Below are 26,397 nucleotides of genomic sequence, written 5' to 3'. Positions count from 1 at the left end.
CTTAATGATTACACACTTTGGAAATCTGGAAGAAGCTGAAGTAAAGGATGAAGCTTGAGTTTATTTAATGCCCTCAGGTGGCTAGGTTGAGGAAAATAACTAAAGAAATTTACAGAGCTACAGTTTTGGAGTTTAAATGCATTACAAAACCTCCATTAACACATGAGATAGTTTCTGACTGCCGTGGTAAAATAATGAGGGTCTCTGAAAACAAAACAAAACATAGTTTAACCTAAGCTATACCAGCATTCTGGTTGACATAATAAAATTGATCACTGACTAACAGTACTTATAAACACGCTTGTTTGTTCCAGTAAAACTAATTTAATTGGTTTTGGACTGATTTTTTATTACTACTAAAATTCAGACAACTTTTGTAGCAAAAAAACAAAAGATAGGAAGGGAGAAAAGAAAGAGAGAGAGAGAGAGAAAGAGAGGGAAGTGGGACTAAGGGTGAGATCTCACCTTTTAATTTATTAATTTTGGCAGTCTGAGTTTTTTTTCTTTTTAAACCATAGGTAATGTATTACTTTTTAAATGTTTTAAAAATAAATTTTTCAATAGTCTATGCTTCATCTGTGTTTGCAGTTTAAACCTGTATGGGGCCCACACATGTATGAAATTCTGATCACGTGACTCACTGCTGAAAAAGAACTGGATACCCAGGAAATCGGGGGTTGATGCCCAGGTGAGGCAAGCGCCGGAGGTAGGAAACGAGACAGGGAATCCTAGACCGGCCGGAAGTGCCTCTGCTTGGTGGGCCCCGCGCGGTGGGCAGGCGTCTTCCGGGCGGGCCATTGTCCGGGCTGGGCGCTCGTTCCCACGCCCGGGCAATAGCGCCAGGCTCCCTTTTCGCCGTTTGCAGGTCTCGTGAGTCCGCCCCTGGAACCTACGGTCTGTTGGTGTGCCTGAGAAAGGGGTGTGGGCGGTGACCCTCAGCCCCGGGGAGGGCGGAGCAGGGGGAGGCTGTGGCCTGTGCTCGGCAGCTCCGGGCGCTCCCTGGACCAGGCTCCTCATCCCCGGCTGTGGGGACAGGGCACGGGAGAGGGCTGTGGGAGGCCTGCGAGGCTGAAGGGTCATGACCGTGAATAACCACAGCCGGATTAGGACTCAGGGTAGGAAACGCCTGGAGTCTGGGGACATACCTTCGGGGAGAGGAAGTCAAGAACAAATTAAAAATGGCTGTGCAGCCTTCGCCATGGAGAGCCAGTATACCCTCTCAGACAGAACATTTTGGTTCTAAAAGCAGATGAAGGGGCGTTGAATGGACCGATTTTCATTGCAGAATGTGACACTTCCCGATTCCCTTTCCCATAGTTCATTGATTCTCAAACCGCAGAGTGCATGCAGATCCCTGGGGATCCTGTTAAAGATGCATATTCGGGGGCTCTCTTCCCCCGCCTCCCCTCCCTATCCCCGATTCTGATTCCTTAGATGTCTGTGGCAGGCCTGGTCAAGCTGGAATTCAGCTGCTGGGCTGCACTTCCTGAGGTTTTGGAGACACACGGGTCTCCTGGGTCTCAGGCACCGCCTGGGTATGAGCAGAAGACTTCCTTCCGGCTTCTGTGGATTCTTAGGATTGTCCTCACAAAGAATTTGATCTTAGGCTCCCTGCTAAACTTCCCCTGGCCTGCATTTCTTATGTAGTGACATAGTGATTGTGGTCATCAAACCTCAGAGGGTGATTGTGAGGATTAAATATGGTCCTGTGTAGAAAGCATGTTGTGACTGTTTGGCAGTGCTGACCATTACTCGCAGGCAGCAGCCGAGCAGGGCAGAAAGCTCACAGGACTTGGAATCTACCAAAATTTTCCTTTCTGTCAATTTAGTGAAAATGATACCAACTTTAAATGGTTGTTTTGAAGAGATTAATTTTAAAAACTCAAGATTTCAAAATAAAAGTGAGTTCATTCATTTAGTCAAAGACAGGAACAATATTTCCATTTATTTTTTCTCTGCTTTGGCTTTTATACAGTGGGGCTGAACTTTTTAACCATTCTGAGTGGTCTGTGTGGTCCCTAATTCTTCCATGAACTCCATAAGGTATTATTTGCTATTTCTTTTTCACATTAAGAAACTGGAGCGTGAAAGAAGCTAAGGAATTGGCACACAATTAGTAAATGTTAGAATCAGAATAAAACGTAGGTCTGGGTAGCTTGAAAGCCTGTGCTCATTATGCCTTATGTTTTCCATCATTCCCATCCTTTGGTCACCAAGTCACTTTACTTTCATTGAAGGGCTTAAGGGTCTAGGATAATTGCTTATATTATCAGTTGCTGTCTTCAGCTATTGCCTTTTTTCTATATAAATGATTTTTACTGCTTAGGAGGAAGCCTTCAGAGGTGGTTCTGAAACAAGCTCCAGGTGGAGGGTACTTTTTAAGTTATTCAAGGTCAAGATGAATACAGACTCAAAGGAGGTTTTATCCCTGGATGTTCAAGCTCCCGAAGTGAGGGAAGAACTTCTCAGAGTGAAAATGAAGACAGAAAGTCACTTCCAAATGCAGGAATCCAGACTGAAACGCAATAATCCACTGGCAAGGGAAATTTTCCGGAGGCGCTTTCGGCAGCTCTGCTACCAGGAGACCCCCGGACCCAGGGAGGCTCTTACCCGACTCCGGGAACTTTGCCACCAGTGGTTGAGGCCACATGTGAGCACTAAGGAGCAGATTTTGGAGCTGCTGGTGCTGGAGCAGTTCCTGTCCATCCTGCCGAAGGAGCTGCAGGGCTGGGTGAGGGAACACTGTCCGGAGAGTGGGGAAGAGGCTGTGACTTTGCTGGAGGATCTGGAGAGAGAGCTTGATGAACCACAGCATGAGGTAGGAAAAGTGATTTGCCAGGGAAGAAGTATGTGCTGGTTACCAAGGACCTTTGTATCCTCTGCTTTGTATCTCCTTGACTTTGGTGATAGAATTTCCCGCTTATTTTTGGGAAGCATTTCTATAGAGAGTTGATTTCTTCAGAAGTCAAATCTTGTCTCTTTGTCCTCAGATGGTAGCCCACAGACGGGGACAAGAAGACCTCGTTAAAGAGACAGTGCCTCTTGGAGAGCAGACATCACTGAGCCTTGAGTCTGAGCCTAAGGAGCCCCAGCTCTTATGTGACCCTGCTCAGGAGCCCCGCTCTATTGGAGAGGCAGGTGAGGGACAGGGTTTATCTGATGTTGAACGTATCCCACCTGGTCAAGCAAAAACACAAAACCTAGAGCTGGGGAGACAGGCGATCAGAAGACTTTACCAGATGGCAACAGTGCTCAGTGCTTCTAAGCGTCTAGGGTGGTCATCTTTGTCCCCTCCCCCTGCATGCAGTCTTGCCCCTTGGTACCATCCTGGAAGCTCTCTGGTCTTCTGGCACATGATACATTAGGAAGACTTTCAGAAATCGCTATGGAGAGCAGCTTTAGAGAATGGGCTTCGAGGCTTGACAGACATAGGTTACATCTTGGCTTGGCCTCTTGGAAGTTGCTTGTACTTGTGCAGGTTTCTTAACTACTTGATGTCAGTTCCCTCATCTGCCAAATGGGGTGGATAGTAGTATTGTCTTAGTCCGCCCAGGCTGCCGTAACAGAATACCACAGACTGGGGGGCTTAAACAACAGAAATGTATTTCCTCATAGTTCTGCGTGCTAGGGATCCAAGATCAAGTTGGTTTCTGGGGAGACCTCTCTTCCTAGCTTGTAGGAGGCCACCTTCTTGCTGTGTCTCACATGGACACTTCTCTGTGCACATGCGTGTGGAGAGAGAGAGCACCAGCTTTTGTGTTTCTTCCTCTTCTTGTAAGGACATCAGTCCTACTGGATTAAGGCCCCACCCTTATGACCTCATTTAACCTTAATTACCTTCTTAAAGGCCCTGTGTGCAAAGAGAGTCTCTCAGAGGCTAGGCCTTCAACATATGAATTGGGGGCACACACAATTCAGACTGTAACAGGTATGTACCTCAGAAGGTTGTTGTGAGCGATGAATACAATTTATGAGGAGCACTTGGCATGCGTTATGCTTAGTACATAGTAGCTGTTCTTATCAGAAGTTGCCAGTGCCACCCTCGCTGACTGGGGTTTACACTCAGAGTAGAGAGGTGTGAGATATGCTCGGTAGGTGGCAGGTGGTTGGAGAATCTGGTGGAGTCAGACTTGCCATTTCCCTATATGTGATCTTAGTGGTGGCAGTACTGAGTACCAGTGGGGCAGAACTGGACACTTGGGTCTGAGTCAGCTGCCTTCCCTTTCTAGCTCTGCCTGCAGCCATTGGCTCCAGCTTCTGTCTAATTTCCCACACTTACCATCACAGCCTCTCACTGACTTTTTGTTACCTGACAATCAATCTACAGCAGAGTTCTGCTGTTTTCATTTTCACATTACCCCATATGTATCAGAGCCACACCTTCCGTTGCCTCTCTGTCTTCTGCTTCTATTTATTTCATCTACCCTAGCAATCATACTGTTATCACAGATTTCTGTCACTTGGAGCCCATCTCTTGATTTAAATTGAAATGTACTTGTTGAGTAAATTCTGTGCCCACTGTAGACTTTCCTTTGGCTCCCGTGATCTCATCAGATTAAAATTTCTTCTGGTTTTGTTTTCTTCCTTTGAGTATCTTTCCAGTCAGTTTCTTTGTTTCTTTCTTCTTCATCTCCTCATGAACTTGGACTTTTCGTTTTCTGGCCATCGTCTCCTTTCTTCTGCCTTCTAAACGGCATCCAGAATGTGGCTGAGAACCCCTCTTCCAAGAGGCACATCTAAGTAAATTCATCCACACATCCATCCATCCATTTAGTCATTCATTCCTTCAGCAAATATTTATTAAGCATCTACTCTGGCTACTGGAAAGTATCCAGAGGGCATCTACAGATGGGAGAGTTCTCCCTGTAGGACCATCAGTGCAGCTGTGTGTTGTACTTTCAGGAAAAGCCAATTTTGTAAAGCAACATAGTGACAGAGGAAATGTTGGAGATTACAAGCACCAAATCCAAGTTCCAGCTCTTCTGTTTTTCAGCTAAGCAACATTTAAAGTTATTTCAGATCACTGAGTTTGAGTTTCTTTTTGAATTCATGCTGATTGTAAAAAATCCAAATAATAAAGGTTTATATAGTAAAAGTGGAGGTTGTCCTCCAAATTCACTCCCCAGGGATAACCACTCTTACCAAATTGCTGTGTATTTTCCAGACTTTTTTTCTAAATATATAGCTATATATGTCTACCTATATATTTATCTTTCTTTTTTTTCCCACTTCTTAAAGAGGTGGGATAATAACTTTAAAGGGTTTTGTGCTGAGTTAGTTTGATATGTCTGTGAAAGGACTTTGTAAGTCATGGAAGGCTGTGTAAATGGTAATTACCAAAAGGTGGGAAATGTCTTCGTTTTTATATTCTACCCAATTCCCTTGTACATTTCAGATATAAATGTGAAGTTTGGGCAAAAGGGTAGGACTGATCCCACTTGTGGCCCATTTCTTCTCTGCAGACACATTTCTGTTTTCCAAACCTGTTGTCATATCTCAGCTAAAAGAAGGAAGAGAGCCATGGTCTAACAACAGAGGAGTCCTAAGAGGTACCTATCCAGGAGCATGAGGGACAATGCAGTTTGATGTGAGAGGAAGAGCCAGATGTTTTGTAAAAAGAAGGGGTCGGGGGCTGTTTTCCTTGGGCTTTTCTGGGTTACAAGGTGGAGTCACACCCAGGGAACCTAAGACATCCTAAGGACACCACAGCAGCTGCACTCTAGTGTTTAGACAGTTTTTGTCTATTTATCTCCATTCTCACCTTCAACTCCTCCAAGTAAAGAGGGTCTGATTGAGTTGGTTGGACCCTGTCCAATATGGGCCAGTCCTATGGGGCCGCCTTTGGCTCAGGTGCCAGTCCCTGGGCCAGTCAGTTGAGGCCATAGTAATAAGGTTGATTTCAATACTTTCTTTTTCGTTCATGCAACAAATATTTATTGAGCAAGTACTATGTGCCAGGCATGATTCTCAGGGAATAAAACAGACAGATACTGCTGTCATGGAGATTAGATTGTAGCAAGAGGAAGACAAAGAAAAAACATACAAATAAGGAGATGATATAGTATGTTAGAAGGTGGCACGTGCTTTGGAATAAAGCAGAAGTTAAACAGGATAAGGGAGATTATGAATGCTATGGATGGGGCAAACAGATTGCAGTATTAAATAAAAGAATTACGAAGGTGAGAGTTGAGCAAAACCTTGAAGGAAGTGAGAGAGTGAGCCTTGCTGTTATCTGAGGTGAGAGCTTTCCAGAAGAGAGAAATGCTAGAGCACACGCCTTGTACTGGGAATGCACCTAGGATGGCTGTGGATTTGAAAGTCATAAAGTACTTCCTGAAGCACCTAGAATAGTACAGGCTTAATACTTGTTCCATAAATGAATGAATGAATGAATGTATACATGAGGTAACTTTCCTTGGGAAGTTCAGGCTCCCTACTTCAAAATGAGGAGAGTGTTCTAAGGGAAAACTCCAGAGATGCCACCTGATTCTGACTCTTCTTTCCCTTGAGCAAGTATAAAAAATCTTTCCAGGCCCAGTCCACGTAAGGATGGACTGAGCTGCATTTTGCCAAAGAAGGCAGGCTTCTGTATTACCTGGAGGAAGGTGTTACCACCTGGCCCTTCTGTTTCTAACCTCCCTACTCTGATGTAGGGTTACATCAGGTTAGAAGCACCTTGTATTTCTGAGCACATAGTGACCCTCCCATAGACTCAGGGAACAAGTGATATTTACCTGGTCTTTTTTGTTTCAGATGAAATGACCAAGACTGAGGACAGAGAGTTGGTGCTAAGGAAAGACTGTCCTAAGGTAGTGGAGCCACATGGGAAAATATTTTATGGACGGATCTGGGAGGTATCACACCAGAATCCTCAACGTGGAGAAGTTGGTGAACACAAGGGTCGGATAGAAGGGCACTGGGGAAAGCCCTTAGGAGAAGGACAGCACAAATGTGATGAATGTGGGAAGAGCTTTGCTCAGAGCTCAGGTCTCATTCGACATCAGAGAGTTCACACTGGAGAAAGACCCTATGAATGTAATGAGTGTGGGAAAACCTTCAGTCGCAGTTCTGGCCTGTTTAATCACCGAGGAATCCACAATATACAGAAACGGTACCACTGTAAGGAGTGTGGGAAGGCCTTCAGTCAGAGTGCAGGTCTTATCCAGCACCAGAGAATCCACAAGGGAGAAAAGCCCCATCAGTGCAGCCAGTGCGGTAAGAGCTACAGTCGGCGTTCATTTCTCATCGAGCATCAGCGAAGCCACACCGGGGAGCGACCTCACCAGTGCAACGAATGTGGGAAAAGCTTTAATCGCCACTGCAATCTCATCCGCCATCAAAAGATCCACATGGTGGCTGAGCTGGTCTAAACCTTGCTATGTGCAAGTTTTCTGGATCGTTGGCCAAGTCATGTGGGGGTAGGTTAAGACTAGAAAATGCCTTTCTTCCTGTCTCCACTAAATGTGTTTTAGAACAAATGCTGACCTGTGGTCCAGGGGCATCTAAAGAGGAAGGTTTGGGTTTTTGAAGCTGCTGCTTTCCCTTTGGTTCCTTTACCCCTTCCCAGTTCTTACTACCCCCATCTCTTATTTATTCTCATTGAGGTGGCTGCTAAACCTTCCCAATAGTGTAATAAATGGTGCTGCTGTAGCCAACTTGCCTGAAAGGTCTGTATCTGTGTTTAATTCCTAAAGATCACATAGAGCCCTGCTGATGTTTTATGATAAATGGGTCTTTGGTGCTCCCATGGCCAGTACCGACATGGTAAACACCTTTTCTGCCTTACTGCTTCCCTCTGGCTCCTACATGACACTCCCTTGGAATAGGGACCAGCATTGGCTGGGTGTTTTGTTGTTTGCAGAGTTCTTCCCTTTACTTAACCACATTTGGTCCTTACAACAGCCACGCAGGAGAATGAGTATTATCATGATCTCATTTTACAGATAGGGAATCTGAGGCTCAGAAAATCCAAGCATCAGAGCCAGGGTTTAAACCCTGGACTTTTATTTTTAGTACGTTTTTATTTTTGGAATACTTTTAGACTTATAAAAAAGTGGCAAGAGTAGAGTTCTCATATATTCGTCACCCAGCTTCCCTTAATGTTAACATCTAACATCAGATCTTTTTAGTTAAACCCTTGACTTTTGACTCCAAATCCCTATCTGTTTATAGTGTCATGCTTCATATTGGTATTCTCACATTTCCTCACTTAAGCTGTCACCTGAAACTCCTTTAGTGCTTTTCCATCACGTCTTCGGCGTTAGAAAAAGTCCTCTGTATCCTGAGTACAAGGCCACATCAGAGAATTGGGTCACCATCCAGATAAGATGCTTTAAAAACTGCTGTCTGAAATCTCCTGAATCTTTCCTTTCTGTTGCTTGGCTTAGGTCTGGAGAAAAATTTGCCTCCCTGTATGTTGTTGGGACGTTTTCCTAGAGTTTGGATAATGGGTGAGAGAATGTTTTGGTAGCAGCTCAAAGAAGACTTATGTACCTTGTGTGTTCTGCACCCAAAGGAAGCTCTTCCCCAGGGAAGTTTCCTCATGGGGAGCAGGAATCCCCTCTTCTTGGGACTAAAACAGGCTTGAGGCTTGATCCGAAAGGCTCTCTTGGCCTCCCCTCCCTTGTTCCCTCTTATGATTTCTTCACCAAGGCTGCAGCTCCATCTTTTTCCTTTAATGTATTTGATGTTTGGAAGTTTCCCTAGAGATGGGAGTGAAGGCAGAAACATCCTGCAGTTTGCTCAGGATGGTCCCTGTGCATACACGATTTGAGGTTTGTGCCGTTTTCAGTAACTCCAAAATGTGTTGCACAGGGCAGCCAACTCTTGAATTGGGGATTATATAATTTAACCCCTCTGGAAAATTTCAAACAAACAACAGTGGAATAGCATAGTGAACCCCCATGTACTCATCACCCACTTTCAACAGTTATCAACTCATGGCCCATTTGTTTCATTTATACCTTATATCATGTCATATTATGTTGTATTATATATAACATATATTGTATTATTATGTATTTATTGTTTATTATATTATACTCACTTCCTTTGGATAACTTTGAAGCAAATTTGAAATGTAAATGTTGATTCAGGTTGAGATCATTAAGCGGATGTGGTGACAGAGTCCTTTCTCGATCCCAGTCTCTATCTTTTTTTCTTGTTTCTCCACTGAGTGAATAGCCTAGGAAGTTGGATTTTAAGTCAAAGCCCGTATTAAGTTTCCCATCACAGGGAGATAAATTACCTCATACACAGCATCACCTAAGAATTCCATAAAATGTCAGCTTAAACTAAGGCATCCATTTCCCTCTCTATCAGAGAAAAGTTCTACACTTTGGGGGGCAGCACATGTGAATTTCCACATCACAGCAGGTGTAAAGGATAAAGCTCTGGGATCATTTGATAGAAATGTTAAGTGTAGAATACCTTCCCCTACCAAACAGAAATGGTCTGGGGATTAGCTATCAGTGGTTACAGTAATTGTCATGGATAGAGTCCCCTGTCTTGAGTGAGTTAAGGGTCAAAAGTTCAAATATTGAAGTAGTCTCTTCTCATCCTTTGTTGTGTCTCCATACCACATGGTATAGTGAAAAAGGGGGCCAGGAGTCAGGTCCCAGGGATGGAGTCCATGCGCAGTGAGTTCTAGAGTGTGGACCTCACTTGGTTGGGTTTCCAAGAAGCAGAACCTAGGCAGGGATTCAGGTCCAGGGGAATTACTGAGGAGAAATAAGCTGCAGGGAAAAAAAATGCAAGGCAGTGAGGGAAGCAGGATATGGGAGAGGAATGGGCTGAGCAAGATGTGGTCTCAGTTAAAGTTTAGCTCTAGCCTGATTTGGAAGAAGGGCCTGGAATAAAACTTGCCCTTGAGGCGAGGGCCAGCCTTTTGTACCCTCAGTGAGTCACTCATTGACTGAAGGCTGCCCTGAGAGAGGAGAGCAGCCCCTTTGTCCAAGGGTTATTCTTCAGAGAAGGGGCGGATTTGAGCCATTAGCCGCCAACTCTCAGCAATCAAAGAGTGGGTGCATTGCAGTCAGGAAATGGGTGTACTGACTGGGTGAAGAGCACCCCGGCAGGACACCACTGGCATCTATTACTGTACTTAACCTCTCAAGGCCCCAGTTTCTTCACCTATCTTCTTACTTTGCAAGATTGTTGTGAGGAACAGCAAATAGCCATTATGTGAAAGGACACTGTAATCTATAAATGCTACATTTAACAAATAGAAGGTGATATTACTAAGTTTGAAAATGATATATCAAGGAAAAAGGATCATCTGACATAGCAGTGAGAGACTTCTCTTGTAAATTAAAGTTTTTTGTGGGACTTTTTCTTTTACTTCAGATTTTTAAAAAAGTGTATTATAGACTGCACTCACTTGGATTTTAAAAGTAAATTAATATTAAAAAGTAAAGGCTTGGGGCTGGCCCGGTGGCACAGAGGTTAAGTGTGCACGTTCCACTTCTCGATGGCTCGGGGTTTGCCAGTTCGGATCCCAGGTGTGGACATGGCACCGATTGGCAAAAGTGATGCTGTGGTAGGCATCCCACGTATAAAGTAGAGGAAGATGGGCATGGATGTTAGCTCAGGGCCAGTCTTCCTCGGCAAAAAGAGGAGGATTGGCAGATGTTAGCTCTGGCAAATCTTCCTCAAAAAAAGAAAAAAGTAAAGCCTTGTGTATTGCTTGAAATTGTCTGTTTCCATATATGTTTATCCTGAACTAATCATTTAGTGTATGTGCAATGTAAATGTGTTCACAACAGTCTCTCAGCTAAATCAATCTAAAAGTCCTCCCATCCCAACTTCTTTCCTTCCCTGCTCATCTCACCCCATCTGCCTTAGTCTGCTTGGGCTACCATAACAGAATACCATAGGCTGGGTGGCTTACACAACAGAAATTTGCTTCTCACGGTTCTGGAGGCTAGGAAGTCCAAGGGGGGACGAGGGTCAAGCTCTCTGGTGTCTCTTCTTAAAAGGGCACTGATCCCATCATGAGGGCCCCACCCTCATGACCTCATCTAACCCTAATTACTTCCCACAGGTCCCATCCCCAGATACCATCACATTGAGGGTCAAAGCATCAACACATGAATTTGGGCATACACAAATATTCAGTCCATAATACCACCCCACTACCTCCAGTGACTGCTCTCAACACACTTCCCCCATTGTTTCTTCATCTTTTCTTGAGAACCAAACATAACTGTATTTTTATACAATCATATTATGAATAAGGAGAGTTTTCCTTCTTCCTTTGCTTTCTTCTCTTTCTTATCTTGATGCACTAGTCATCTGTTCAGCACAATGTCGAGGAGAAGTCATAGTAATAGTCATCCTTATCTTATTTCTAATTTTGAGTGGATACATCTGCAAATAGCATATTTGCTTTGCGTTTCTGATTATTATCCTCATAACATTAGGAACATTCCCATCTAGTCCTCATGTACTAGAAGTCTTCATCATGAATGGGTCTTGAATGTCATCAAATAATGTTTCTGCTTATGTTAAAATGGTAATATATTTTTTCTTTTGATCTATTAATGTGGAGAATTATGTTAACAGATTTTCTATTGTGAAAATATTAGTTTCTCAGTTTGTTAATTGTATTGTTCAAATTCTTTTACATCCTAAGTTTTTGTCTATTTGATCTATTGATTACTGGGAGAGGTTTGTTAATACTATGCTGTGGGAGGGGACTTGTCCATTTCTCCTAGTATTCTGTTGGTTTTGCTTTATAGATTCCAAGGATATGATTTTAGGTATACAGAGGTTCAGCAATTATATGTCTTTTTGTGGAATTATTCCTTTAATCATAAAGTCTTTATATCTAACGATGCTTATGTTGTTGATATTAATGTAGCTAGTACAAAATCTTTTAGAAAATATTAGCCTAGTATACCTTTCCTATCCTTTATTTAAGAAATAATTTCCTCTGGACATCAAGTGCACAGAATTAGATTAATTATAATCCTTGATATGATTCATGACACACTGTCATCATTGGTCCATGAATGCCCGCGTTTTTTGTGTGTGTGTGAGGAAGAATGGTCCCCAGCTAACATCTGTTGCCAATCTTCCTCTTTTTGCTTGAGGAATATTGTCACTGAGCTAATATTTGTCCCAGTCTTCCTCTGTTTTGTGTGGGATGCCATCACAGCATGGTTTGACAAGTGGTGCTAGGTCCACGCCCGGGTTCCAAACCTATGAACCCCAGGCTGCTGAAGTGGAGTGTGCAAACTTAACCACTATGCCACTGGGCCAGCCCCATGAATGCCATGCTTTTGATTATTAGTTTGGAAATTTAGGTAGTTAATTTTAATAATTAGCACTTGTTAATGTGCCATCCAAAACACAAGTAAGACCTTGAAAAACCTCTATATATCTAATCATTTGGTGCTGCTCATCTCAGCCGTCTGATTTCTCCCAATTAAAGGAACGTCATTCTGAATCCTGATTTTATAATTTCTTGCTTTCCTATTTATATACTTTGATTGCATATATATGCATTCCTAAGAACTGTAATTTTTATTTTAATTGATTTTAATAACCCTTTATAAAACTTTCTATGTTCAATCTTGTCTTTTGACTCATCAGTTTAATCCAGTTATGTTTATTATGATTATTGGTTTATGTCTGGTACCTGACTTTGTCTTTTCTATTTTCCATGATCTTTCTTTGAGTTTTTTTCCTCTGTTCCTGTCTTATGTTGATTAATTTATATTTTCTTCCTTTTCTCCCATTTGCATGTTTGAAAATTATACACTTTTTTTTACTGGTTACACGTAAAATTTAAATATGCCACATGACTTGTGAGATTATGAAACTCATCTCCATCCCTGCCCTTCTCCATGATACTGTACAAAACTTGGATGCCTCTGTCAACCTCCTCTAATATTACACAACATTGTTCATTAGTATTTTAGTTCCACTTGTTTTTAAGATACTCTGACCCCAAATTGACATTGTCATTATAATTACTGTTTTTACTGGGTTTTTATAATCAATGATTGATTATATTTTCATATGTGTGTTTTAACAAATTAGTTTTACCCACTGGGTAGTATCTTGAAGATTCATTTTTCTTCTCACTGAAGTGCATCTTGCAGTGGTTTCTTTAGCAATGGCAACTTCTGTTAATGTGAACATGTTTTTATTTCATTTTCACCCTTGAATATTAGTTTCCATGTGTTTGTAGTGAGAGAGCCCTCATTAACTCAGTCTCCTTAGAAGGTGGACAGTTCTTTGAAGATTTTAAAATGCTATTTTCCAGCACACAATAAGAAAGACACTACTTTCAATTTATTTGTTATTCCATTGTAGGTAATCTCTCTCTCTTTTTCTTCTTTTAAGCTTTTTTTCCTCTTGCCTGAAGCTTTACTACAATGCATCTAGGTTTATTTTTATATAACTTGCTCCAGACTTGGTGTGCTTCTTCCAACTTGAGATTTGTATCTTCCATCACTTCTGGCAATTCTCAGTCAATGTCTCTTTCAAAATTCTCTTTGAAGAATATAATTTTTCCTGGTTCTCCTGTTACCTATATGTATTGGACTTTCTTCCGAGTCTCTTCATCTCTATTGTGTTTTGCTGGTCTTTATCCCTCTGTGATATGTATCTGCAGATCAACCTTATAGTTTACTAATTCTCTATTAGCTATATTTAATATGTTAATGCATGAGATTTTCATTTCAATGCCTATCTATTTCATTTCTTTTTTTTTTTAATTTTTTTTTTTTGAGGAAGATTAGCCCTAAACTAACATCTGCCACCAATCCTCCTCTTTTTGCTGAGGAAGATTGGCCCTGAGCTAAGATCTGTGCCCATCTTCCTCTATTTTATATGTGGGACGCCTGCCACAGCATGGCTTGACAAGTGGTGCATAGGTCCGCACCTGGGATCCAAACTAGCGAACCCTGGGCCACTGAAGCGGAACGTGCGAACTTAACCACTGCACCACGGGGCCAGGCCCTCATTTCTTAATTTTTTATTTGGTTCTTTTTCAAATCTGTCTGCTCTTTTCACTTTATGTCCTGTTCTCCCATTGTGATTTCTAGATCTCTAAAAAAATCTTTAAATGTTCTAAATACAGTTTATAATTTTCTTCAGATTATTGTATTATTTGAAGTTCCTAAGGAGCCAAGTCTGCTGTTCATTTCTACTGATTCCTTTTCCAGGGTAAATGCTTCCTTCTGTAGTTTTTGATTTTCTGTCACATGCTAATTTTCAAGAGGGATTATTTTTTATCTGTGGTAGTCCACTGTATCCTGTGGCAGGTTATGGAAGGGTCCTTACAGAGTTGTTTTGCATTTCCTTCTAGTGAAACTAAATAATCCAAGGGTTTCCTGGACCCAAGACCATATGTGTTAATTTTTAAAATGTGTTATTTTTTTGACTTTCAGATTCCTACAAAATGTAGGTACTGTGAATTCTGGTTTCCCTTTCTTACCTCCCACCCCCTCCTCCAATGGTAGAATCTTGGGTTTTAATTTCCACCCAGAGGCTTAGGAAGAGACAAGTCATCTTCTTGAATTAGTGTGTAGAGTTTTTTAAATAGTCCTAGTGTTCTTGCTTTATGTAGGGAATCTAATTTCTAGTTCTCTTCCTCATGCTAAGTTAAGGCCGCCTCCCTATATCTTTTTATTGTGGATTTAAAATGTATCTACAAATTCCCTAATGATTCTCCCTTTTAAGGGTAGAGTCTAATTCCATTCCCCTGAAATGTGAGCTGACTTTATCCTCTAGCTCAGAGATCCTTTCCTCAGTCATGTCCAGTCTACTAATAAGCCCATCAAAGCCATTCTTCATTTCTCTTACTAAGTTTTTTATCTCTAGCATTTCTTTTTGTTTTTTTTCTTAGGATTTCCATCTCTCTGCTTACATTGTCCATGCATGCTGTCTACTTTATCCATTAGAACTGTTCGTATATTTATTATAGTTGTTTTAAATTCCTGGTCTGATAATTCCAACTTCCCACCATGTATGGTTCTGATGCTTGCTCTGTCTCTTCAAATTGTGTTTTCTGCCTTTTGGTGTGCCTTGTAATTTTTTCTTGATAGCTGGACAAGATGTACTGGGTGAAAGAAACTGCTGTAAATAGGCCTTTAGTAATGTGATGGTAAGGGGAAGAGAAGTGTTCTATAGTCCTCTGTTTATGTCCCAGTCTTTTAGGGAGCCTGTGTCTCTGGATTGTTTCTTAGGTTTTTCCTTCCCTCGTAGATGGGACAGGGTCGCTAGAGTCGGTTATTTCCCTTCTCCCACAAGGAAGGCTAGAGCTGGCTGGAATTGGGTATTTCTCTTCCCCCAGGTCAGTTACGTTCTGATAATACTTCAGTTGGCTAGACTCTGCTTAACTAGTTTCCCCTGTGGGCAGGCCTTATTAAAAAGAACAGAGTGCCTGGTTTATTTCAAAATGATTCTTTTTCCCCTCCTCTCTGCTGCAAGCACAAGGGGATTTTTGTCTGACATTTATTGAGGGATCCTGGTCGAGCTCCTGGAGGTAAATCTCACAATATTGTGCAGGCTTCCTTATGACTGGGTCCCCCTGGAGTTATTAACTCTCAGAGTTGTCCACACTGAACCCCCAGCAATGCATCAATTGAAGTTCAGGGTTTCCTACCCCGGCGCCGGCCTCACAGCCGTTTCTGCTCGAGTCTCTGCTTCAGTAAGCCTTGCCTCCCTGTGTTTGCCTGTCTGTCTCTCCAGTCTTGGGGGCAGCAGTTTGCCCTGTGTCCTCCCCTCTTTTATGGATCCAAGAAGAGTTAATTTTTCAATGTCTTCGGCTCTTTACTTGTTGTTAGCAGTGAGTGGTAACTTCCAAACTTCTTAACATGTGAAACCAGAAACTGGACAATATGTGTGAGCTAAATTTGATTACCCACCTCTAACAAATAGAATGTGGTGGGAGCTGCATGTCATCTGAGGCTAGATCATAGAAGAATGCAGCTTCCACTCTTCTCTTTCTCTCTCGGATTGTTCGCTCTGGAGGAAGCGAGCCACCATGTCATTACACTCAAGTAGCCCTGTGGAGAGCCCATGTAGAGAGAACTGAGGCCTCCTGCCAACAACCAGCAGTGATTTACTAGCCATGTGAGTAAGCCATCTTCGAAGGAAATCCTCCAGTCTCAGTCAAGGATGACAGCAGCTTTGGCTGACGTCTTGACTGCAACCTCATGGAAGACGCTGAGCTAGAATCACCCACCTAATCTATTCCTGACCTATAAAAATTATGACATATAATAAGTGCTGTTGTTTCAAGCCACTGAATATTGAGGTAATGTGTTATACAGAAATAGTTAATACACTGCCTTCCTAATGGCCAGTATCCAGGTAAATATCTCTGAGAGTTTCTTTAGCACCAGTTCACAAGCTTGTCACAATATGTACCATCAAATTCTCTCCTCATTACTGGCATTTGGGAAGTTTCCCTTTCATTCTTTTGAGCTCAGCTATGTACATAAATGTTCTTTTATTATACTTTATTATTTACCTGTGTCACTTGGCCATATTAACATATGATAATTTTCCATAAAATTATAAATTATTACAATTAACTTCAGAAAAGATAGAGAATTTAAGGAAACTACATATTTCTTAGAATCAAGTTTAACTGAATATGATGAAACATTCTAAGTACTAGTGGCTTAACTAAAGGAAAACTTCATTTATCTCTTTTATAAAAGAAGTGTAGAGACAGAGAGTTTAGGGCTGATATGGCAGCTCCATGATGTCATATAGAGATATAGGATATATAGGAGATATATAGGCTCATACATTTCTGCTAAACCACCTTGGTGTCTGGTGACATTCTTCAAGATCAACTTAGCATCCAACAAGGCTGCTAGAGCTCCAGCCCTCACATCTGCAGTGTGGGAATAAAGGAGTGAGAAAAGCAAAATGAAAAATAAAAGTCCAGCCCTAGCTGAATCAACTCCCTTTAGACACTTCTCTGAAAGTCCCACAGGATACATCCACAAACGTCTCATTGACTTGAACATAGTCTCAAGACCATAAGTAGTTGCAATGGAGACTGAAAAATGTCCTTTATTCCAGTGGCAATGTATCCAGCTAAAATCAGGATTATTTCTGTGAGAAGGAAAGAAAAAATGGATCTTGGGTGGACAATGAGCAATTTCTGCCACAGACTAATAACCTGAGAAGAAACAGAAAAATTGTCAAAGATTTACGCCCAAAACAACACCAGGTCCAGAGAATTTCACAAGTAAAATTTATAAAAACTCTAAGGAATATAAAGATACTTTCATTTAAACTTTTCTGGAGTATAGAGAAAAAAAGGAAATGATTCCAAGTTCTTTTTATAAAGTAAATATCACATTGATATTAAAACCTCTCAGGGGCCAGCCTCGTGGCGGAGTGGTTAAGTTCGCACGCTCTGCTGAGGCGGCCTAGGGTTTTGCTGGTTTGGATCCTGGGCACAGACATGGCACAACTCGTCAGGCCACAGTGAGGCGGCATCCCACATACCACCACTAGAAGGACTCACAACTAAAATATACAACTAGCTACTGGGAGGATTTTGGGAGAAAAAGCAGAAAGAAAAAAAACCTGTCAAAACCAGCATAAAGAGAAAACTACCAACCAAATTTACTTGTAAATATTAATGCAAAAATCCTAAATAAATATTAGCAAAAAAAATCCATAGCACATTAAAGGAAGAATGGATTATGATAACACTCATTATTAATTAAACTAGAAATAGATAATAAAAAAGATATATCTTAGAAACAACGTTTTTTAAATTTTGTCGAGGTCATATCGGTTTATAACATTGTGTAACTTCAAGTGTACATTCTTATTTATCAGTTTCTGTATAGACTGCATCATGCTCACCACCAATAGTCTTGTTTTTGTCTATCACCATAGAGATGTGCCCCTTTGTGCCTTTTGCCCACCTCCCCCACCCTCTTCCCCTCTGGTAACCACTAATCTGTTCTCTTTATCTCTGTGTTTTTTATCTTCCACATATGAGTGAAATCATATGGTGTTTGTCTTTCTCTGTCTGGCTTATTTCACTTAACATCATACCCTCAAGGTCCATCCATGTTGTTGCAAATGGGATGATTTTGTCTTTTTTTATGGCTAAGTAGTATTCCATTGTATATATATGCACCACATCTTTATCCATTCATCAGTTGATGGTAACTTGGGTTACTTCCATGTGTTGGCTATTGTGAATAATGCTGCAATGACGTAGGGAGACATAGATCTCTTTGTATTGTTGATTTGATGTTCTTTGGATAAATACCCAGTAGTGGGATAGCTGGATTAGATGGTATTTCTATTTTTAATTTTTTGAGAAATCTCCATACTGTTTTACATAGTGGCTGCACCAGTTTGTAATCCGACCAGCAGTGTCTGAGGTTTCCCTTTTCTCCACATCGTCTCCAACATTAGTTATTTTTGTCTTGGTAATTAGAGCCATTCTGACAGGTGTGAGGTGATATCTCATTGTAGTTTTGATTTGCATTTCCCTAATAATTAGTGATGTTAAACCTCTTTTCATGTGCCTGTTAGCCAGCTGTATATTTTCTTTGGAAAAATGTCTGTTCATAACCTCTCCCATTTTTTTCATTGGGTTGGTTGTTTTTTTGTTGTTGAGTTGTATGAGTTCTTTATATATTTTGGAAATTAGCCTCTTGTCATTTACATGATTTGCAAAAATTTTCTCCCAGTTGGTGTGCTGTCTGTTCATTTTTTTTCCTTTACCTTGCAGAAGGTTTTTAGTCTAATGTAGTCCAATTTGTTTATTTTTTCTTTTGATTTCCTTGCCTGTGTAGACATGGTTTTCAAAAGATACTGGATGTCAAAGAGTGTACTGCCTATATTTTCTTCTAGGAGTTTTATGGTTTCAGGTCTTATATTCAATTTTTTAACACATTTTGAGTTAATTTTTGTGTATGGTATAAGATAATGGTCTACTTTCATTCTTTTTCGCGTGGCCGTCCAGTTTTCCCAATACCATTTATTAAAGAGACTTTCCTTTCTCCATTGTATGTTCTTGGTTCCTTTGTTGAAGATTAGCTATCCATAGATGTATGGTTTTATTTCTGGGCTTTCAATTCTGTTCCATTGATCTGTGTGTCTCTTTTTCTGCCAGTACCATGCTGTCTTGAATATTACATCTTTGTAGTATATTTTGAAGTCAGAGATTGTGACGCCTACAGCTTTGTTCTTTTTTCTCAGGATTACTTTGACTATTTGGGATCTTTTGTTCCCCATATGAATTTTAGGAGTCTTTGTTCTATTTTCACAAAGAATGTCATTGGGATTCTGATGGGATTGCATTGAATCTGTAGATTGCTTTAGGTAATATGGACATTTTAACTATGTTTATTCTTCCAATCCATGAGCATGGAATATCTTTCCATTTCTTTATGTCTTCTTCAATTTGTTTCAATAATGTCTTATAATTTTCAGTGTATAGATCTTGCACTTCCTTGGTTAAATTTACTCCTAGGTATTTTATTCTTTTTGTTGTGATTGTAAATGAGATTGCATTCTTGACTTCTTTGTCTGCTAGTTCATTATTATTTACAGAAATGCAACTGATTTTTGTCAGTTGATTTTGTACTCTGCAATGTTGCTGTAGTTGTTATTTCTGATTGATTCTTTATGGTTTTCCAAAAATAGAATCATGTTGTCCACAAACAGTGAGAGTTTTACTTCTTCCTTTCCAATTTGGATACCTTTTATTTCTTTTTCTTGCCTAATTGCTCTGGCCAAAACTGCCAGTACTATGTTGAATAGGAGTGGCAAGAGTGGGCACCCTTGTCTTGTTCCTGTTCTTAGAGGGATGGCTTTCAGATTTTCACTGTTAAGTAGATGTTGGCTGTGGGTATGTCATGTATGGCCTTTATTATGCTGAGGTACTTTCCTTCTATACCCATTTTATTGACTTTGTATCATAAATGGATGTTAGATCTTGTCAAATGCTTTCTCTGCATCTTTTGAGATGATCATGTCATTTTTATTCCTCATTTTGTTCATGTGCTATATCACATTGATTGATTTGCAGATGTTGAACCATCCCTGCATCCCTGGTAGAAATCCCACTTGATCATGGTGTATGATCCTTTCATGTATTGCTGTATTCAATATGCCAATATTCTGTTAGGGATTTTAGCATCTATGTTCATCAGCAATATTGGCCTGTAATTTTCCCTCTTTGTGTTGTCCTTGTTGGGTTTTGGTATTACAGTGATATTGGCCTTTATAGAATGAGTTAGGAAGTGTTCCATCTTCTTCAATTTTTTGGAATAGTTTGAGAAGGATAGGTATTAAATCTCCTTTGAATGTTTGGTAGAATTCTCCAGAGAAGCCATCTGGTCCTGAACTTTTGTTTTTTGGGAGGTTTTTGATTACTGTTTCAATCTCTTTACTTGTGCTTGTTCTATTCAGATCCTCTATTTCTTCTTGATTCAGTTTTGGGAGGTTGTATGAGTCTAAGAATTTATCCATTTCTTCTAGATTGTCCCATTTGTGGGTATATAGTTTTTCATAGTATTCTCTTATAATCCTTTGTATTTCAGTCATATCCATTATAATTTCTCCTCTTTCATTTTTAATTTTATTTATTTAAACTTCTCTCTCTCGGTGAGTCTGGCTAAGGGTTTGTCAATCTTGTTTATCTTCTCAATAACCAGCTTTTAGTTTCTTTTTTTTTTTTAAGATTTAAAAAAAATTTTTTCCTTTTTCTCCCAAAGCCCCCTAGTACATAGTTGTGTATTTTTAATTGTGGGTCCTTCTAGTTGTGGCATGTGGGATGCCACCTCAGCATAGCCTGACGAGTGGCGCCATGTCCGTGCCCAGGATTCGAACCAGCAAAACCCCGGGTTGCCAGAGCGGAGCTTGTGAACTTAACCACTTAGCCATGGGGCCAGCCCCCCAGCTTTTAGTTTCATTGATCCTTTCTATTGTCATTTTAGTCTCTATTTCATTTATTTCTGCTCTAATTTTTATTATTTCCCTCCTTCTTCTGATTTTGGGCTTTGTTTGTTCTTCTTTTTCTAGTTCTGTTAGGTGTAGTTTAAGATTACTTATGTGCAATTTTTCTTGTTTGTTGAGGTAGGCCAGTATTGCTATAAATTTCCCTCTTAGCACTGCTTTTGCTGCATCCCATAAGAGTTGATATGTTCTGTTTTCATTTTCATTTGTCTCCAGGTAATTTTTTACCTGGAGACAATCTTGAAGGCAGCAAAAGACCACATATAGTGAAACTCTATTAATTTCCTAGGGCTGCTGTAACAAATTAGCACAAATTTGGCATCTTAAAACAATAGAAACTGATTCTCTCACAGTTCAGGAGGCCCAAATTCCAAAATCAAGGTGTGGCAGAGTTGGTTCATTATGGTGGCTCTGAGGGAGAATCCATTCCTGGCCTGCTGACAATCCTTGGATTCCTTAGCTTGTATCCACATCACTCCACTTCTGCCTCTTTCACATTGTCTACTCTTCTGTGTGTCAATATCTTCTTGTCTTCCTTCTGTCTCAAATCTCCCTCTGTCTTTCTTTTATGAGGATATATTGTTGGGTTAGGGTCCACCCAGGTAATTCAGGATGATCTCCTCATCTCAATATTCTTAACTTAATTGCATCTGCAAAGACCCTTTTTCCAAATAAGCAAATGTTCACAGGTTCTGGAAATTAGGACATGGACATATCTTTTGGGGAGCTACCATTTAACTCACTGTAAACCCCAATAAGATTAAAAGATTATAAATACCTTTGTATATATATTTCACAAAATTGTTTAAAAATTTAAAAAACATAAATATGTTTATTATATGAATTATTACATTATGTGTCACTAGTATATGAAAAAATAGACCAATAGAATAGAATAGAAAGTCCAGAAATAGACCAGATACCTAAAATAATTTAGTAAATGATGAGGCTGCTGTATCAAATCAGTAGGAAAAATAGGAACCATCAAAAGTGATGTTGGGACTATTGGGTCACCATCTTTTTTTAAAAAGTTGGATCCTTACCTCTACATCAGAATAAACTCTTAATTTATCAAAAATTTAAATATAAGAGAATGAAACCATAAACTGCTAGAAATAAACATGGAACAATGCCTTTATAATCTTGAAGGGGGCCAAAGCTTTTTAAATATTAGTATTGAAAATCCAGAAACCATAAAAGAAAAGACTCATAAATTTAATTGCATTGAAAAAACTTCTGCATGGCAAAAAATGTGCACAAACACACAATATAGAAAAACATTTGCTACTTATATATAAATAGTCCCTAGAAGTCAAGAAGAAAAAGACTATAATCTCAAAAGAAAATGGACACAGAATTCAAACAGTTCAAAGGAAATAAAATGCAAAAGGCTCTTCCATACATGTAATGATGCTCATTCTCATTTATAATAAGAGAAATGCAAATAACACTACACTGAGCTGTCATTTTTCATGTATCAGATTGGCATCAATTCAAACAAATCCACATTTTTTATATAAGCTGTTGGAAGATAGGTACTCTTATTCATTGCTGGTGGATGTGTTTGACAAAAATACCCATGGAAGGCAATATGGCAATATCTACCAAGATTATGCATATACCCTTTGACCTGGCAATCCTACTTCCCACTGGCAATTTACCTTACAGATACACATGTGCAATATGATGGATGTACAAGATGACCTATTGCAGCATTGTTTGGCAATAGCAAATACTAGAAACAGCATAAGTGTATCAAAAGGAGATTTGTTAAATATTTAAGGTACATCCATACAATGGAATACTAAGAGGCTAAAAGGAAGCTCTCTATATCCTGATATGAAAAGATCTCCAAGATACATTAAGAGGAAAAAAGCAAGATGCAGAACAGTGGGAATAATAGACTACTTTTTGTGTAAAAAAGGAAGGAAATTGAGAATAGACATTCATGTTTGCATAAAGAAACTCTGAAATGATATAACAGAAAAATTTTACAGAGGTTATCAGGATGAAAACTGGGAATATGGGGGACAGAGAGAGGTTTTTACCATATATATATAAAATATATAAAATATATGGTATGATAGATAATATATTGATTTTTGAAATTTGTAAATGTATCATCAATGCAACATTTTTTAAAAATTAAAAAATAAATGTAGAGGGCCAGCCTGGTGGTGTAGTGGTTAAGTTTGTGGGCTCTGCTTTGGTGGCCCAGGGTTCACAGGTTTGGATCCTGGGTGCAGAACTACACACCCCTCATCAAACCATGCTGTGGCGGCATCCCACATACAAAATAGAAGAAGATTGGCACAGATGTTAGCTCAGTGACAATCTTCCTCAAGCAGAAAGAGGAAGATTGGCAACAGATGTTAGCTCAGGGCCAATCTTCCTCACCAAAAAAAATTAGAAAAAAAAATTAAAAACCTATATAAGAATGTAAAAAAAAATCTAATGAATGAACTTTTAAAGAGAAAACAATTAACAAGATAAAGGAAACAATATACTGGGAGTAAATCTAAAACATACGGATAAACACACACACATCTTCGGTATAGGTAAGAAAAAGATCAACAACCACATTAAAAAAATTAAGCATAGGACATACACACACAGTTCACAAAAAAGAAATAATTAAAAAAATTTAAAGATATAAAACTATGCTCAAACTCATTTGTAGATAAGAAATTCTAATTAAAACTTCAATTGATTGACTAGGCAATGAGTAAAAGCTTGACAGCACCCTGTTGGCAAGGCTGTGGGGGAAACAGGCAGCCTCACACAATGTTATACTGAGATAAGTGGAGCCATGGTAGAGAGCAATGGTTTGGGAGCCATTTTGAATGCTGGGTTTGAATGCTGGATGTATACATTCTGGCAAGTAATTTACCTTTCTATGCGCCAGTTTTATCATTTGTAAAAGATGGATTATAGTATAACTACCTCATAAAGTTGTTGAGAGGATTTAAAAATGTAATCCAGATAAAGCTTAGACAGCACCTGACAGACTTAGCACTCAATAAATATTCACTATTTGTATTACAACCAACATGCAAGGCATTTTGGCAATGGCTGTCAAATATTTTTTTTTTTTTTTAAAGATTTTATTTTTTCCTTTTTCTCCCCAAAGCCCCCTGGTACATAGTTGTGTATTCTTCGTTGTGGGTTCTTCTAGTTGTGGCATGTGGGACGCTGCCTCAGCGTGGTCTGATGAGCAGTGCCATGTCCGCGCCCAGGATTCGAACTAACGAAACACTGGGCCGCCTGCAGCGGAGCACGCGAACCTAACCACTCGGCCACGGGGCCAGCCCGGCTGTCAAATATTTTAAGTGCACATTTCCTTCAACCCAGCCTTTACATGTCTAGACATTATGCAGAGAAAAGGAAAAGATCAGAGCATGGTTGAAGCCTTCAACTGGAAAATAAAAGTGTTTCCCGTTGGTACTCTACTTGGTTCAGACCATTCAATAAATCAGTAAAACATCTACAACTTGGCAAGGTCAACATCAATTGCCATTTAAAAGATAAGAAACAGAACCTCAGAGAATGTGTATTAATTATCTATTGATGTGTACAAAATTATGTCAAAATTTAGTAGGTAATTTATTATTCCTTATCTATTCTGTGGGTCTTAGCTGAGTGATTCTGGCATGAGATCTCTTACGAGGCTGCAGCCAAGATGTTGGTTGAGGCAGCAGTTTTCACTGACATGGCTGTTGGCAGGAAGCCTCAATTCCTCCTCTCAACAGGCAGCTTGAGTGTCCTCAGACATGGTGGCTGTCTTCCTCAAGAGTGAGCAATTCAAGAGTGAGAGAGAGCCAGGAAGAAGTGATCCTTCTCATGACTCAGTCTTGTAAATCACCTAGCCTCACTTTTGCCATGTTTCCTTTGTCAGAAACCATCACAAAGTCTGCCTACATTCAAGAGGAGAGGCATTCGATTCCACCTTATAGAAGAGGAATGTGAAATACTTTACAGGTACATTTTTAAACCACCACAGATGATACCTGTCCCAAGTTTACACAGTTGCTGAATGGCAAAGAAGGTGGTAACAAACAAGCTCTAAATCTCAAAGGCTTACAACAATAAATATTTATTTCTCACTCATGGATGTGCAGGTTGCTTTGCCTCCACTAAGCTTTCCTGGGCTCAACTGGGCTTGTTCCCAAGCTATAGCTTGGGTTCAGATCTGCCCTACTGGTTTTCTCATTCAGGGATGCATTCTAGAGGATCAGCATGACCTGGGGCAGTTTATTCCCCTGGTAGAGAGAAGAAACTGAAGGAGGCAAGTGGAAACATAATGCCTTGTAAAGTTTGCTCAGAACTAGCACACTGTCACTTCTGCTCACATGCCATTGACTAAAGTAGGTCACAAGACCAAGCTTAAAGTCAATGGGACATGGATACGCCTATTCCTCCAGGAAGCAGGCAGGACACATGGCAAACACCTGGAAACACAATCCTGTTATTGTGGAGAGAGGGAGAGAGTGGTTATGACAATAATACAATTGACCAAAACTACACTGGAAAACCAGAGGTTAGAGGAAATTGAGGCTTGATATAGTAAGAGAGTTTCTAGTGATGTGTTCTGCAGTTATTTGATGTTAAGCCTGATCACAGTCTGTGAAAACAAAAAAAAGCACTGCTACATTCATTCATTTATTCAACAAATATTTATTAAGCACCCACCATGTGGCAGGAAATATTTTAAGTGCTTGGGATACATCAATGAACAAGACACAAATACTCCTGCCTTTCTGGAGCTTATCTTTCTAGTTGAGGAAGTCAGACAATGAAGCTAATAAATAAGTAAATCAGAGAGTCTGTTAGAAGGTGATGAAATGATAACTTAAAAAACAGCGGGCTATAGGGAGGATGAGGAGTATTAGCTTGTGGTTTAGTATTAAACAAAGTAGTTGAAGTAAGCCTTATTGAAAGGATGGCGTTTGAGTGGAATTAAAAGAGGTAGGTGAGGAAGTTAGCTAACTGGATTATTCTAGGAAGAGGAAATAGCTAGAGCAGAGGCCTTAAGTGGGTGTTTGCTTGTGTGATCAGGAAACAAGGAGGCCAGTGTGGTTGGAGCTGGGTGAGTGAGGGGGGAGGGTGGGCGATGAGGTCAGAGAGGTAGTAGGGAATCAGATTGTGAAGAGCCTTTCTGATCTCTGTAAGGGCTTGGGCTGTTAATTTGGACAAAAATGGAAACCATTGCAGGGTGTTGAGGGGAAGAATGCTGTGTGTGATCTGACTTAGATGTTTAAATAATTGCTCTGAGTGATATGTTGAGAAGAGCCTAAAGGGAGGAGAGCAGAAGCACAGAGACTCATTTGCAGGCTATTGTAGTAACCTTGGGAGAGGAATAGTGGCTCAGCCAGGATGGCGGCATTGGAGGTGGTGAGAAATGATCAGCTGCTAAATCTGCTTCAAGAGTAGAGCCAC

The 26,397-nt window shown here is 40.1% G+C and overlaps 1 protein-coding gene across 4 annotated transcripts; it reads left to right on the top strand.

The window, feature by feature from the left end:
• Positions 1 to 773: 773 nt before the first annotated feature.
• On the top strand, positions 774 to 24,993 carry ZSCAN9 (zinc finger and SCAN domain containing 9). Of its 4 annotated transcripts, none has more exons than XM_046639394.1 (5): positions 774 to 894; positions 2,327 to 2,818; positions 2,991 to 3,138; positions 5,463 to 5,549; positions 6,754 to 10,337. In XM_046639394.1, exons 2-5 carry the CDS (start codon positions 2,399 to 2,401, stop codon positions 7,368 to 7,370), a joined length of 1,272 nt encoding a protein of 423 aa, XP_046495350.1. In that variant the 5' UTR covers positions 774 to 894; positions 2,327 to 2,398; the 3' UTR covers positions 7,371 to 10,337. The 4 variants fall into 4 exon arrangements, with proteins under 4 accessions (XP_046495350.1, XP_046495351.1, XP_046495352.1 ...); XM_046639395.1 differs by having other exon boundaries at positions 805 to 865; XM_046639396.1 differs by lacking the exon at positions 774 to 894 and adding an exon at positions 24,857 to 24,993 and having other exon boundaries at positions 912 to 2,818; positions 6,754 to 7,418.
• The last annotated feature ends 1,404 nt before the right edge of the window (positions 24,994 to 26,397 follow it).

Source organism: Equus quagga, chromosome 15, assembly GCF_021613505.1.
Source record: "Equus quagga isolate Etosha38 chromosome 15, UCLA_HA_Equagga_1.0, whole genome shotgun sequence".
Lineage (NCBI taxonomy): Eukaryota > Metazoa > Chordata > Mammalia > Perissodactyla > Equidae > Equus > Equus quagga.
The sequence above is the reverse complement of the archived record's forward strand: the minus strand, read 5'-3'. Positions and strand labels throughout refer to the sequence as shown.